This window comes from Diceros bicornis, chromosome 6 (assembly GCF_020826845.1).
Source record: "Diceros bicornis minor isolate mBicDic1 chromosome 6, mDicBic1.mat.cur, whole genome shotgun sequence".
Lineage (NCBI taxonomy): Eukaryota > Metazoa > Chordata > Mammalia > Perissodactyla > Rhinocerotidae > Diceros > Diceros bicornis.
The window spans coordinates 61,344,250-61,359,420 of record NC_080745.1 but is presented as its reverse complement, the minus strand read 5'-3'; the positions used below and the strand labels follow the sequence as shown (position 1 = coordinate 61,359,420).

General features: G+C 40.6%; 1 protein-coding gene across 8 annotated transcripts in view; it reads left to right on the top strand.

The window, feature by feature from the left end:
- Nucleotides 1–15,171, top strand: part of SORBS1 (sorbin and SH3 domain containing 1) — a 218,966-nt gene that overhangs the window by 159,526 nt on the left and 44,269 nt on the right. For 7 of the 8 annotated variants that reach the window (XM_058543601.1, XM_058543600.1, XM_058543599.1 and 4 more), the window contains 2 exons: nt 65–179; nt 14,667–14,716. In XM_058543601.1, coding sequence (XP_058399584.1) covers nt 65–179; nt 14,667–14,716 — 165 coding nt within the window. Of the gene's footprint in view, nt 1–64; nt 180–5,661; nt 5,746–9,734; nt 9,801–10,349; nt 10,452–14,666; nt 14,717–15,171 lie in introns of all 8 variants that reach the window. The other variant, XM_058543602.1, reaches the window with a different exon arrangement.

Here is a 15,171-nt window from a genome sequence, read left to right as displayed (position 1 = left end):
AAGTCAGACCGTGTCGGATGCCAATTTTCATGAAAATAGCTCTAATAGGATTTTTTTTCTACAGAAACGACTGGGAGCCCCCAGATAAGAAAGTGGATACAAGAAAATACCGTGCAGAGCCCAAAAGCATTTACGAATATCAGCCGGGCAAGTCCTCTGTTCTGACCAACGAAAAGATGGTAATGTGCACATTAAACTTCTTTTGTCTCACCCTGCCCATGTTCGTTAATCCGGATGCATTGTGCACTTGGATTACATTCTTTTTCCCTTGAGATAGACTTGCTTTGTTTAGAAGACAATGAAAAAATGAAGTATTTTTACCCTTTTCATTTTTGCAGGTGTTAAGCCCTGAGAGTCTGCTTTGAAAGAATCCTCTTATTGTGGCTTTGTTGCTCTTTTTGTGCATGATTTTAACTAATTTAAAATTTTATACTAATGTAAAGATTGATTTTGCTGCTGTCTTTTTAAAAATATCTAACCATTAAGTTATCAGGCTTATTACTAACTGGACGAAAGTCAGGTTTTTTTTAAGTGACTCTTATTTGAACATGCATAAATTTTGTAAAAGTTACTAGTACATCATTAAAAACTAAATAATGTGATGTTATGACCTGGAAAAAAGCCCCAGACTGTTAGAATATGGCTTTTAGGTCTTCCTTTTTTTGACAAGTGCAATATTGAGGACGAATTTCATATTCAATCTGGTTTTTGGTTCCCTGTACAAGTTCACATCTCCAAGCAATTATAAGTGGGGAAAATGGCCTGTACAGGCATAGCAGACCACCCTGGAAAAGCGGCTTCTTCTATGAAACGGGGAAGAATTTTTACAAACTGATTAGTTTCGTATCTGCCAATCATGCTTCCTTTTATTTACCCTTCATTAGAAAAAGCTGGTTCAGAATTCTGATCATGGTTAAAGGGATTCTCCAAAGCTCCATAAACACTGCAGCCCACCAGCCATGCCAGCAGGGTGGAATTATCATGCTGGGGATTGGTTTTTATTAAAATGCTGTTACCACACTGAGTACAGAATAAGTAGGCCTCTGAAATGCGAGTTCAGATTCTTTTCCCTCCACGTCTTCTGCTCTACATGTTTTTAAGGAATAATTGATTTGACTTTTACTAAAATAAAAATGTGACATCTTAAGAGCACAAAGAGATAAGTAATTTTAATTAGGAGAAAAGGTCAGCAGTTCACAGAATTGCTTTAGAGTTGTCATTCTTCAGCATGTACTGTGCATTGCAGTTATTTTAAGTGAAAAGTGCAGAGAGGAGCAGAGAATTTTGCCTCTGCCTCCACCCTTCATTGGAAGTTCTCTCCCTATAGAAGATAATAAACACGGAAGGTAACCTTCCACACAGGTGTTCCTGGAAAGAAAGTCATGTGCTTTGGGTATATTCCTGACACTTGAAAAACAAGCCAGGGACGCACCATAACATATTAATATATTTAAATGATTTCAGGGACTCTGTAGGCCTTTGAGTATTTTTGTTTTGGCAATATTATTGTTTATTGATAGTCATTGCTTTTATTGAAGGCTTGCCCCTTTTCTTAATTTCTTATTTCCTCCTCCTTTCCTAGGTTTTTTGTAAGTTGACCACTACTCAGAACTAGGGGGAAAAAAAACATAGTTTTGTTTTTCTCATTGATATCACCATGGTTACAAGTATCTTCCATACCATAGTTCTTGGGATTGTTTATATTGTTTTTACAAACTCTGAAAGGTACCCCATAGTACCCCATAAGGGCCCTCTGTGGAGAGCTGTAGTGACCTTGCACGTGGATTAAAGCACCATCTGGGGGTTCCCACACAGGAGGCTCCCTTGTGTTGTCCCAAGTCCTGGGCTGATCCAGTAACGGGACATAAACACCAAAGGCGGGGCAGGGAGGAACATGACTGTACAATCATTTAATTTAGTGTGTTTTACTCTATTTAGCACTGTTCTTCCAAAGAAGAACTGTTTTTCCATTGTAGAGAGAAATTTCAGTCAAATCTCCGTATTTTCATAGTTTATTCTTCATAGTAATTGAATTAGTCTTTATTTTTGAATTTTTTTTCCTGCTATTTTTGCCACATGAACAGAAAAGTTGGAATGTGAGTTTCAGCGTGTGAGTCTTGCCTTTTGGTATCCAGTATCTGGTTTGCCAGAATTCGAGGACACCGCCTCCCCCAACCACCACCACCACACACACACACAGAGACACACACACTTTTTTGTTGTTATTAACTGTGGATAAGTATCCTAACTAGTGACAGATATAGAATCTAAATTTTCTCTCAGCAATGCACTTCTTTTGAGGAAAAAAACAAACAAACACTTTTTTTCCCAATTTGAGGTTCTCATGTCTGCGTAAGCCTGGCATTTTAAATTGTGACCTCACAGACACATGTATCTTTTGTTTGCAGGAAGGGTTGAATGGTAGACTATAAAGGCCGCCTTAGAGCTCATCTTGTCCCTGGGGTGAACCCAAACCATCCCAGACAGGTGAAACACTGTCCTACCTTCAGAATTCCCCACAGGAGATTTACAGCCATGATGACCTATTTTGCTACTTGGCAAACTCATATGAAGTTCTTCATAACTTCGTGGCCCCCCTTTTATCACAGTAGGAGTCCATTTTCTTCTCTTCTGGCCCTGGAATTGGAGATCTGTTGGTCAGTCCCTGCTTTGTCAGAAATGGCCTTTTTAAGGCTTTGTTCTCTTTACTTTCCTCCACAGTCCCTGGCAGAACTTCAGCTCAATTCAACAAATATGTATAGAATAATTTTATGTGCCAAGCCTTGGGTTAGATGTTGGGGTCCCTGCTCCCACTGGAGTATAGTGGGAAGGACAGACATTAAAATAGTAGTTACAGACACCACATATACTTGAAAGTAAAACCAACTTGTTTTCTTCCCAGTTCACAGTCAGGTCACTTTGAGTTCCTTCCCAGCTTTCAAGTTTGTTGCTTACCCTGTTTTATCTTGGTATCATCTGCAGACTTAGTGGGTCTACCCTCTTCTCCTGGGGAGTGTGAGAAGTGGAATACGGTGTACAGTAAGGAGCACTGGGCCAGGAGTTGGAAGATCCTGGTTCTGAGTTCAAATTCTGACTCTGCCTTATGCCTTGGGGCAAGTCATTTAACTTTTCTGAAACTTGGTGTTTTCGTCTGTAAAACAGAAGTATTATCTGACCTGCCAACCTCACTGAAATTCTGAGTGAGAGGATCAAGTGTGGTAATGGGGGTGAAAGAACTATGAACCTGATAAAGTGCTGGGCAAATGAACGTGCCACACTCAGAGTATTGATTTACTTAAAATTTGAAGCTAGTCTCTGGCTCCTGTCCAAGCAGCAAGACTATCCTTGAGGAGAATCAGGAATTTTCCTAACGAGTTACCTGCCCTTTCCAAGGATTTTGCCAACCTAGAAAAGAATAGCCCACGGTGGCAGAGAACTTAGCCTGGCATTGTAGAATCTGCCCTGCCTGCCAGTATGGAGATCTTGCTGTGCATCCAGAAGGACGTTTTCTATTTGTCCATTCCATAATTGGATCTACAGCTGAGTTATAAATGGAAAAATCAAATGCAGATGTTAGTGCTGTGTGGTATTACCTCTTTAACTTTCTCTCGGGCAGCTCAAAGGACTGAGGCTGCTACTCTGAGCCCAAGCTGGTTGACATACCTCCTGATTCAATTCTCAGCACAGTATTAACCTCGGCAGTAAGATAATCTGCAAACAACTTTTGGCAATAAAATGGGTTAATTCATTCAGGACTGAGTACCAAAACATTCAGGCAGTTTCCTGAAAGAGTTGTACAATTTATTTAAAAAACAAACAAACAAACAAAAAAAAAAACTTAATCTATTCCCAGAGAGCAGTTTATAAGTAGTCTTTTAAAATAATAAACATGAAATAGGTGTCGTGAAAACCCATCATATAAGGATCTAGGATGTCTCAATGTCTAAACTGGCCCTCCTGAATAGTTGTGTCCTTGTAGGTACTGTGCCTCATTTCACTGAATAAATACAGAATCTATTTAGAATCCATTATTTAACATAATTACAGAATCCATTGAGAAGGAGCATGCCTTCTCCTTCAAGATTTAAGCCCTAAGTCCTGAAAGACAGTTGGAGGAGGTTTTAATCTGGATGCAAGAGGACAGACTCTGTGTTGCAGTATACATTTCCCTGATTTCAACTAACTTAGATGCAGTGAATTTCAGTTAATGAAAAGTTCTCTGCCGTGTCTTCCTCTATTTAAAGCAAAAGTAGAAATAATGGCAAATATTCTAAGGATTTTGGAAGAAGGGATTGGTAAATGTCACTAAGAAAGCTTACAGACATTTCTACAAGCTGAGAAAGGCCTGTTAACTGATTGTTAAGAAATGTGTCCAGGAGGAGCTGCTTGTGAAGCAGTCGCATTGAAGATGTGGCCACAGGACTTGCAGTCTCCTTCCCCATGTGTTGTAGCCCTGAGGGAGTGAAGTTTCTTATATATTGTTTTCAATCTCATCGAAAATGTACATTTCCTATTTCATATTGTTGTCAGAAAATCACCATCTCTCTCTTTTTTGATTATCAAGGTTTTTTGAAACGTTTATACATATATGAATTTAATTAAGCCACGACCCTCTAACACTTTTGTCTGATGTGAATATATCTCCAGTTTATTAAGGGGAAACTTGATTTGCTTTCCAGGCATTCATTTTCCAACTAATTATTTCCAGAAACACTTGTTATTCCACAGAGCAAGGTACCAGAACTTTATAAATATTTGATTAAATGAAATCCCACAGAATCAAATTATCAGTCTGTGTGAACTACCTCTTAGAGTTACATAAAGTGAGAAATCTAACTTATTTGTGTAACATAACCCAGAAGTTTTTTCCCCCTTTTGTTCTGTTATCTGTCTTGCTCAGCTTTTCCCTTTATTTTTTCCCAGTTCTTTCACATTTGTTTGTTAGAACACAAAGTATATTCTGTCTGTATTCATCCCCTACAGGTGCTTGTTTAAAATGTTTTTTCTCCTGTGTCCTCTGTTTTTACTTGTATCATCTTTCACTTTACTGTGTATGGGACATGGTTTCTCACCTGCTCATGTGCCATTAAAGATGCAGTATTAACAAATTGGCTTTTGTGAAGTGTCAGTATTTGCATTTATTTTGAAAACCTTAAGTTAGCCTTGCAAATAAGTACTAAAACTGTACTAGCCCATAAAAATGGTTTGCTCTACTCACCTGGCATATATGGCTAAATGTTCGGTGTGCTCACCAGATTATTTGCTCTTAACCAGTAAAGAGGAAATAAGGGCTTTCTTTTCTCTCACATTATGGACAATTACTGAGGAATACTGTTATGCCTATATTCCAATTTATTGTGGAGGGAAGCAGTGAGGTGCAGAATTCTCCATCCACAGTTGATTTGCCTTCTGCTTTAGGACTGAGAGTGATTCACTCACTGCTCCCTACCTCGGTATCCCTGTTTTTATAAACCCATCCTCTCTCACCTGTTTTAGCTCCCTGATTTTGCTAGTGTCAGTAAAAATGGATGATTGCTGCTGTTGAATGCAGTTGCTGTGTATACCTGGAAACCACTGCATCTCTACTGGCCTGTTCCTATGTAATCTTTGCATAATGTTATCCTTCTCTCTCTTCCATTTCCCTATCACCAACCCCTATAGAGTCGGGATATAAGCCCAGAAGAGATAGATTTAAAGAATGAACCTTGGTATAAATTCTTTTCGGAATTGGAGTTTGGGAAACCGGTAAGTTTAATAGCTTCAGTGGTTATAGACTCCTTTTTAAATAATGCTGTTGATGCATTGTTGCTGCTAAAGAATCACATCTCTTCATATGGAATTCAGGAAATGGGGAGCAGCCATGTTGCTTGTCATTAGTGGGATTGGCTATTCTCACTACAACCTGTAAGCTTTCCGTTGCTTTACTTCACCAAGAGAGGACAGTGAGCTTTGGAAGTATTTCTTGCCAGAAGATCCCAGAGAGACATAACTAAATCATTTCTTGTCTTAGGACCTCCCACCACTAGCAACAAATATCACATGCCTTGTGGATGGCATTATTTCAGCCACTGGTTCAGTTCCTTGACTAAAATCTTTATGGCATACTGAAGACAAGCAGGAAAATGCATTACACCCTGAGAAGACCAGCAGCATCACTGCTTTAAATAGAATTTTTGAAAGTACGTGTGCAAGGGAAGAGCCTAGCAGGCCAAAAAGTGCCTCTCTCTGCAGATGTGGTCCACGAATGCAACCGCATTCATTACAGGTGACTCTTAGGGAATGGTTTCTATGAGTTAGGATAATATTTCCCAAAATTTGAAATGAGAGTTAAGAATTCCAGCAAATTTAGTGTTCACCCTACTTTCTGCAGCTTCCCTGTGATGTGTCTAAGTCGGCTTTGGTACCAATTGAATTTTGGCACTTAAAGGAGGATTTTTCTTGGCCCTGCACCCAAAGGAGTATCAAACAGAAGGGAGATTTGAGCTCATTTTTCCACTGGAGGTGACTGGAAACTGATTTTAAGACTACTGTTACTTTAAAGTCTTAATTATTACAGCTGAAAAAAGAATTTACAGGTGGAGGGATTGTGTATAAAAATAAAACGTTTCATTAGATGTTCGTATGAGACTTTAAGCACTGAATCCAGCATTTGAATCACTATGATTTAGAATGGTAGTTTTATTTGCAGACAGGAATTAACTTTATACTTCAGTAAAATGTTAAATTCCATGGTGTATATTTTTCATTAAGATGAAGACAAAGAGAAATTAAGCTGATGCTCTGGAATTGCTAATTTGATTTAGCTATGCTGAGCTTTGTTTGAAAGTTCAGGTATTTTTGGAGTTAGGAGCACCTGACTTGCAAACATCCCACTTGTAGGAACAGGCGTTCCTCCTACCCTGTCCCCTCCTGGACGCTGTCTGCTAATAGCAGCTAAGCTGTCATGGATGAACAGCGCCACCTAATGACCAGTGGAGAGAGAAGCATCTAACCTAAAGTCTGTACCGTCTCCTCCTCCCTTCTCCAAAGCTTTGGTGAACACCTCACTTCTTTCTCCCCCTTTTTTCTCTGCTGTCCACCATTCAGACATCAATGAAGTCTACTTCAGGCAGTCTTTTCCACATGCAAATATTTAACGGTATCCCAACCCTTTTCCTTTTCTTCCTTTTCTTAAAACCTGCCCAATTATCTCACAAAAACTTCTTTTGATATGTGTAGTTTCCCTCCCCCTCAAAAAAAGACCGTGATTGGTATATGTAATAATAATGCTATACTTTCATCAGGGAGAGCAAAAGCTATGAGCTTTAAATTACGCATGATAAAAAGTCCATGCCATTGATTTTTTGAGGTCCCTTTCAGAATCCACAAATTTCTAGTTGTCTCCTCATTTGCCAAATAACTAAATTAGTTTTATCTGAAATATTAACTTTTAGGAAAAGTTATGAAACAATATTTTCTAATTAATTGTGATTGGTTTGTTCTACTAAATCTAACATTGCAAATAATTCTATTTTTTTAGCAATAGGCAGTCTTTTAGTCCCAGCATACAATAAATAGGCTCTGTGAATAGCTCAGTAAATTAACACTGTTTCTGGGCACCACACAACCAATCCAAACAAATGTTGAGAAGACAGTCCATTCGTGTATTGGGACCTTCCTATAATTTGTATCCTTACCCTGGTGTTGTGCTTCTTAATTATTTAAAGACTTAGAGCTGCTTTTCCAAAATGTCATTTTCTCTGAAGCAGTGAGAAGTCCTTCCATAGACCTTAGAGTCCTTCTTAAATGGGACTACTACTTATTGTGTAGCTCTTTTAAAATAATAAAAGATAATACTTTTGAAGACTTGCCAAAATAACTTAGTCAATGCCCACTTCCTGAGGAACAGTGTTGAGATGAACGATTCCTTATGGTCTGCGTCATCCTAAGGGTGGGCTTGTTGTCTAGTTGAACCAAGTTGATGATTGGATATTATTCCCGGGGTTTGGGAAGAAGGTGTGGTGAGGAGAAAGTTTTTCTTCTCTTCACTTCTCTCCTACCCCAATCACTTTAGACCATAAAAGAGTAAGAGACATAAATAAAAGTGGTGTAAACCATGGGAGTTGTTTGGGAAGGTTTTTCAGTCATTCAGAAGCAGAATGAAATTAAAACTCCTACCAAATCTTGTGAATCATCATTTCTGTTTTTTATTCCACACCAACTCAGGACCCACACCCCCTGAGTGAGTAAAGCCTGCCAGAGCCATGACACGAGACATCTACCTTGAACTCCTTTCCTCAGCCCCTTCGCTTAAAGCCACCCCAAAATGAGCTGAAATTTCATCAAGATCCTGACTGTAATACCTTTCAGCTCTAATCAGTTGTTGTAGAATATCAAATAATTCAAGACTCCAGAAACCATTTTTGGAGTGTTGTTTAAAACCAATTTAATTTGTAAACACTGTCTCAGTTTTTGCAGTAAAGAAAGAAATGAGTAGGGGTACCATAAATGACTTTAAAAAGTCTACTTCTCCAGATAAACAATCCAAGCATATTAAATGCTTAAAGTGAAGGATAGTTGATAGTAGCGCTTACTTTACAAATTGCAGAATATATATATGCAGAGGTTACATTACTGACCTGTTGCTGTCAGTGGTGACTTCACCTTGGAATCAGATTACTTTTCATTTGCAAATTCATTACAAAGAGCCTGAGTGTCAGCTTTTGCTTCTTTTTCCTCCTAATGATTTCTATAAGTAAGCTCAAGGCAAGTGTCACAATATAAGCCAGTTTGAATGCCACCATAGAGTTGGTTATAATGAAATTTGCACAAAATTCTAAGAGCTATTAATGATCTCTTCTCCTCAGAGGTCGTTGTGTTCAAGTCTAAGTTGGCAGAACAAGAAGGGTCCACTCAGTGGGAGAGAGGTTCCCGAGTTAGAAGTGACTTGTAACTTCTGAATGTCCTACCCTCCAAGCCTCTCTGTCGTTAAACTTACGACAGTTCTCTGGCAGATTTCTGTTTTAGGAATGCAGCTCTAATTCTAACATGAAGAATTAAAGGAGAAAACAAAAATAACCGTATAGTCCATGGTTTAAATTCAAAGTATAAACTCGGTCTTCTAAGGGAGATGGGAGGTATGGGTCTACCACTAGGCATGTTGTCAAAGTCTGGTTAAATTACAAAAGGAGATTTTAAAAATTGTCTAGTGGAATTGTCTAGTTATACAGTGCGATATTTAACACTCATTATGTACATGGATTTCATTGCCACAAGCCGCAGAAAGCATATTTAGTTTAATTTACCCTCCATTAGCCAAATCTCCAAATTCACACATTGATTAACACATAATGAATTTTACAGTGGAGAAGACTGCTTCAAAAGTGTAGACTCTCAGTGTCAATCTTAGTTTGAAAAGAATGAGGAATTTAGAAGTTTCAATTTTTGTTCAAATTGCTGTTAATGGTTTTTTCTCCTTTTTTTCTTAAGTTTTCAATATTTAGAATTCAACAATGATTTAACCTTGAGACATAGACATAGAAACAAACTTCCCAGTTAATGTTTCCAGGTCCCAAGTTCTGCAGAGTCCCCAGGCAGCCTCCTTGGGAGGCTGAGCGTCTGCCCCTTTGCTTTGAGTTCACTTTCCTGTGTTGATACAGTTCTCCTAGTGTGCCCCTCTTTGTTTGAGCCAGTCTCCGTGTTTGTCTTTATGTCTTTATGCTCATTTCTTCATTTCCTCCTCTGCTTCCCGTCAGCCTCCCAAAAAGATATGGGATTATACTCCTGGAGACTGCTCTATCCTTCCTAGAGAGGATAGAAAGGTAATTCCTCTGTGCCTCCTCCGTGGGCTGTGTGTGTGCTCTCTAGCCTGGTTAGTGTGAGTGTGTCGTGGGGTTTTTCTTTTCTTTTCTTAAATCACTTTTTTTTTTTAACTTGATAACTTTTTTTTTGGCTTAATGATAAAACTATTTAACAAAGTCTCTAAGACACTAATGTCTAAAAGTTTTTAAAGCAATGACTTATCCTTCTGACATATAGTATTTGTCACAGTCACCATACTCTGAAAAGAGAGAAAATAGGTATTTCCTTAAAGGTAGGTTCTTGTGGTATTTGTAATTCCTTTCTTTAGCAAGTGGAATAGAGTTTTCAAGCTCTGATAACTTCAGGATTTATTTTATATGCCTAATGTTGCATTCTCTGTTTTCCTGTCTTGAACTAATTTCTAGTGAGCCCTTGTGTTTTAGTCATGCCATCTTTGCCTTATTAATGTATAACCCTAAACAAATTCATTTTTCAAACTTAACCTTCCATTCCTGCTACCTTTCCTCTAAACTAAAACATTCTTTCCCATCTTTTCTTTCTTGAACCAGACTAATCTAGAAAAAGATCTCAACCTCTGCCAGACAGAGTTAGAGGCAGATTTAGAAAAAATGGAGACGCTTAATAAAGCACCCAGTGCAAACCTGGCACAGGTATTTCCCTGTTTTTCTCATGCCATCAGTTCCTTTTTCAGTTCTGTTTTGTTTTCTTCTTTGTTCTATGCTTTTTGATGTAGTTGAGGTGATGAATGGTTCTTCTGGTTATTTTTAAGCTGCATGCCTTTCTAACTCCTGTTTTAGATTCCTCTTCCCCTGACTTAATTTTTGCTTGGATTTCGAGGTTGGCATCTTCCTTAAAGGGGATTTTTTAAATATATGCAGAGTGGCTGGTAATTTAAACTGTTCCCCCCACCTTCTTATTCATTCTGTTTCTCTGCTTTCAGGAGGTGACTCTTTAAACTTCCCTTCCTTTGCCTGGGTATACCTTCTCTGAATTTTCAGGGAGCCATTTGTTGGGCAATTTCCTTGTGTTTTTTTGCAACCCTGGGAGATACCAACCTCAGAGATCATTTTCAAAAACACAGCAGGAGTGATTTCAGTGCCTCTTACATGCATGGCACTGTGAGAGTAGTAGTATTTGTCATTTGAAAGGTGAGAAAGTTCTCAATGAAAAAAATGCACTCCAGAGGCCAGATGGCCTGGCAACAAACAATCATTTGAAACTCAACCTGTGCTGCTATATTTAAAGGGAGTTATGTCAAAATGTGGTTTATTAAAGGGTATGTCAGAAAGAGAGAATCCGAGGTAAATGGGTTCCCAAGAGGGGAAAAATACCAAATGTTTGGAGAACTGCCCCCAGGGCTCTCAGACAAAACAAGAGAGACCCTGCAAGGAAAGGAGATCTTTACAGAAAATAAAGGGAATTCAGACACTGCTGAAGGGGTTAGGAAGGTCCACAAGCTATGGCAGGAAAAGTGGAAAATGCTAGTGGGTCATGTTATACTTAAGCAGAACTAAGACAAGAAGGGTCAGACGACCAGTGTGAGTGATTTGGGTACAAAAAGTCATGAGTGTCAGAAACTCAAACCAGGGAAGGAGTGAAAAACACCAGGGGATTATGGCAGCAGCTAAGGGAGCCTGGGATAACAGGGTAAGAAGCCAAGGAATGGCAGGCAGGTCAGGGGAGTTAGGGTTTCAAATACAGATTCACCAAAGGATGGGGCAGCCAGCAGTGCCTTGAGAACTTAGAGGAGGCACAGAAGGTGAGCGACAGTGCACACCATCAAGGCAGGTAGGTGATGGGGCGGGGGATGTGGGGGCTGAGTTTTCAACCAGGGTAGTGTCCGGAACCAGCTGTAGCCCCTGTGGGACTGAAGGTCTGAGCTAGTTCTAGAGCGAGAACTGTGGCTGCAGGTAAGTCCTAAAGTGAGCTGGGCAGGACAGGAGCGCTGAGGTTACGGGTCAGCCAAAGATGAATCAGGGCACTTTTCAAAGTAGTCTAAAATAACAAGAGTGGTTCTGCAACACACGTGAGCAGGAAAGGCAGCTGCAGAACTGCTGAACTAACTGCAGCCTCCATGAGGCCAGAGACAGCTTCTGGTGCTAGACCCCCACCCGGGGCAAGGTGGGCACAGAGAAGTGTCTGATACATAAATGAATAATCTTCACGTTGGTCAGTTACCTGTTCGCCATTCATTCCTAATATGTATGATACATACTGAGGGAGCTTCTAAATCACACAAAAATGGACTTTGCCTTCAGGAACATGACAGTTTAGTCACATTCATAAATAAAGGATCTCCAACAGTACACAGCAGTGCCTGCTAAGAGCTAAATGAATGGTATAGGCTCTAAGTGCCAGGAGAAAGAGAAATCTTGGGGAAAATCAGGGAAACAGGAGTTAGCTGAGATCTTAAAAGATGGATGGAACTTAGGGACATGGTGAAAGTAGGGGGCATCCATTTAAGGCATGGAAAAGCACAGTAGTGAACATGTTTAGGATGTATTCAGGGAATAAAGTAGATGAATTTAGCTGTAATAGAAAATTGGGCGTGGCAATAGTAGGAGGGAGGTTTGGGAAAGAGGGTTGACCCTGGATTGTAGAGGCTCAGAAAACATGGTTAAGGAGATGATTGATTTTTCCCTCAGACCATTGATGCAATTCAGGAAGTGTTTTAGGAAGGTTAGTGTCATCACTCTGGAGAGGACGAATTGAAGGGAAAACCTCCAGTTGGAGATTGTGAGGGCAAGGAGGCTACTGCAGTAGTCCAGGCATGTAGTGATGAGAGCCCATACTCCAGGGCACCAGCGTGGAGGGAGGGGAAGAGTAGATGTGAGAGGGATCACAGAGGAAATTGCAATGGGACATTTTAACTAATTGGTGTGAAGAACAAAGAACTGGGGGGTGGGATGGAGAAAAAGACAACTCTAGGGTTTTGGCCAGGAAGGTGGAAGAATGGAGACATTAGTATGTCACATAAGAAAGATGGGGAGAAAAATCAGTGTAGAGGTATGATGAAGGAGTTTGCTTTAGGTAGTTTATTTTTGAGGTGTTGGTTGGGTATCACAGAGAGAACATCCAGTAGGTGCTTGGAAATATACGACTAGGTCTCATGAGAGAAGCAGGGGCTTACAAAGTCAATTGGAGTCACCCGAAGAAAGATGATGGTTGACATCTGGAGCAGATGAAGGGACCCGACCTGGGAGTAGATGCAAGATTGAAGGGAGAATCATGTTGAGAGAAAGGATGAGAGACCAACAACTACCCCTTGGGATGTTGGACAACATGGAACAGGAGAAGGGGGAGGTCAGAGGAAGAACAGTTCAGAGAGATGGGAGGAAAAGTGAGTGATGGAGCAAGAGGAGAAAGTGGAAGAACGGCCTAGTGCTCCGGAGAGGTCCCAAGAGATTGGTTCTGAGAAAAGGTCCATGGATTTGATAACCAAGAGGCTTCTAAAAACTTCAGAGGTTGCTGGATGAGCACTTGATGGGAGCTAGAGTATGTGGTGAGGAATTAGGGGGTCCCCAAGGGGCACAGCACTGATCAAAAGATGTGGTCAGGAAGCAAGGGGGTGGCATATTCTCAGAGGACCCAGCAGGGTTGTGCACAAGCAGTTCCAAGATGGAGACCAGGGCATCATCCTCAAAGCGGGATGAAGACCCAGATTGGGACAGGTGCCAAGGGTGGGAGACTCCAGGAGGGGATGGGTAGGAGAGACCAGTGCAGGCAAAAAGACTGGAAGGATGAATGTGGAGGTTAGAGCGGGGCCTTCTCTGAGGAATAATTGGGGCGCAGTGGAGTGTGGGTGCAGAGGTGCCCTGAGAAATGAAAGGACCCAGCAGGCTGAGGGTTGGTGTTTCAGCAGGCAGAGGGCCAGCTGAGTGAGCCCTGATGAAGGTTGCCTCCCCTCCCATCATCTCTTCCCTCTTTCATAATCTCTTCCTTCCTTTTCTTTGTCCTGGTGTTTCTCTTTCTTTCCTTTCTCCAAATATCTCTCCTCCAAATAGCTTGCTTTCTTTGAAATGGTCGTTATTAGAGATAGGAGTATCTTTAAAAGTTAACTTTTTCATTGATTTATTCAACTATCACATTTATTTTTAAAAACAAGTATATTGAGCCCTGTGCCTTTTTCTCTCCAAGACAACAACAGAAATCCTACACTACGTAATTATATTGCTTTTCCTCTGCATGTAGCTCTCATTTAATTGTTTTCCTCCTTTTGCATAGTGGCCTGTAATTTTATAAAATGTTCCCCCACTCATACTGAAATGGTCATTAATAGGTTTTGTGGAGCTATATTTCTCCCCATTTCCATATTCTGAATCTGCATGGGTAAACAAATTATCTAAATATATTATGGTCTTTTGAAATGCATTTCTGTTCATTCTGTACCTAAAGTGTCGGATGACCCTCTCTCTGGATGTGGCATCTGGGACGCATGAAGGAGTCTGGTGGGCTTGGCAGGGGGCAGTCTGAGGCCTGGGGATAAGCTGGTGAAGGGTTTCCTGTGCACGTCATGAATGCATGTTGGCCAAATGGTGGACCAGTCCACCTAGTGGGCCTGTGACTGAAGATAAATATAAGGAACGGGCTATCTCCTCACCCACCCAGAGAGCCTTGGCTGCAGCCACTGGAAGACAAAAGGCCAGAGTGTGAGAGAGCCCGCTTGCCCAGAATCCTCCTCCTAGAGAAAGAGTACCGCCCTCCATCAGCACTGAGACCTTTCCAGCCAGGCTCCCTGTCTCCCAGAGGTCTTTATCTAAATTAGGAAAGGAAAGGGACTTCTCTCTTAGCCCCCTTGGCTTGAAACATCTGAGTCAAAATAAATCATCTACGCTTTTTTTTTTTTTTTTTTTTGACATTTACAGAGCTCAGCAGTCAGCCCCTCTCCGGAAATTTCTTCAGAGCCTCCTGGATAGTAAGTTGCCACTTTGTTTACATGGCTTAATGTATGAAATGTCAGAAATAGGGAGAGGCTTGTGTTTGGGGTCCAAGTGTGTTATTTGTAGCAGTCTAGTGGCTTTGAATGATGTACAGTTTGCTAATAAGTAGCAATTTAATTGTAGTCTTCTAATGATTTCTCTTCTGTTTTCTCCTCCTCTTCCAAATCAATTTTGTGATGATTCATATTACCTTGATAAGCTTTTTTCCCGGTATTGGCAACTTTACCTTTAGAACGTGAGTTTATGTGTCTAAGTTTAGAATCAAAGTTCTCCTCATTTGCTGGTTCTTGGAGGGAGGGTATGTGTGACTGAGACAGGAAGCATCCAGTATAAAGGTGGGGGAATGGTGGGGCTGGGTCCTTGGCTGGACCTGTCACAGGTAAAGATGGGACTGAGAGGGGGCTAACTTGTCTGATTCTCAGAGATGTGG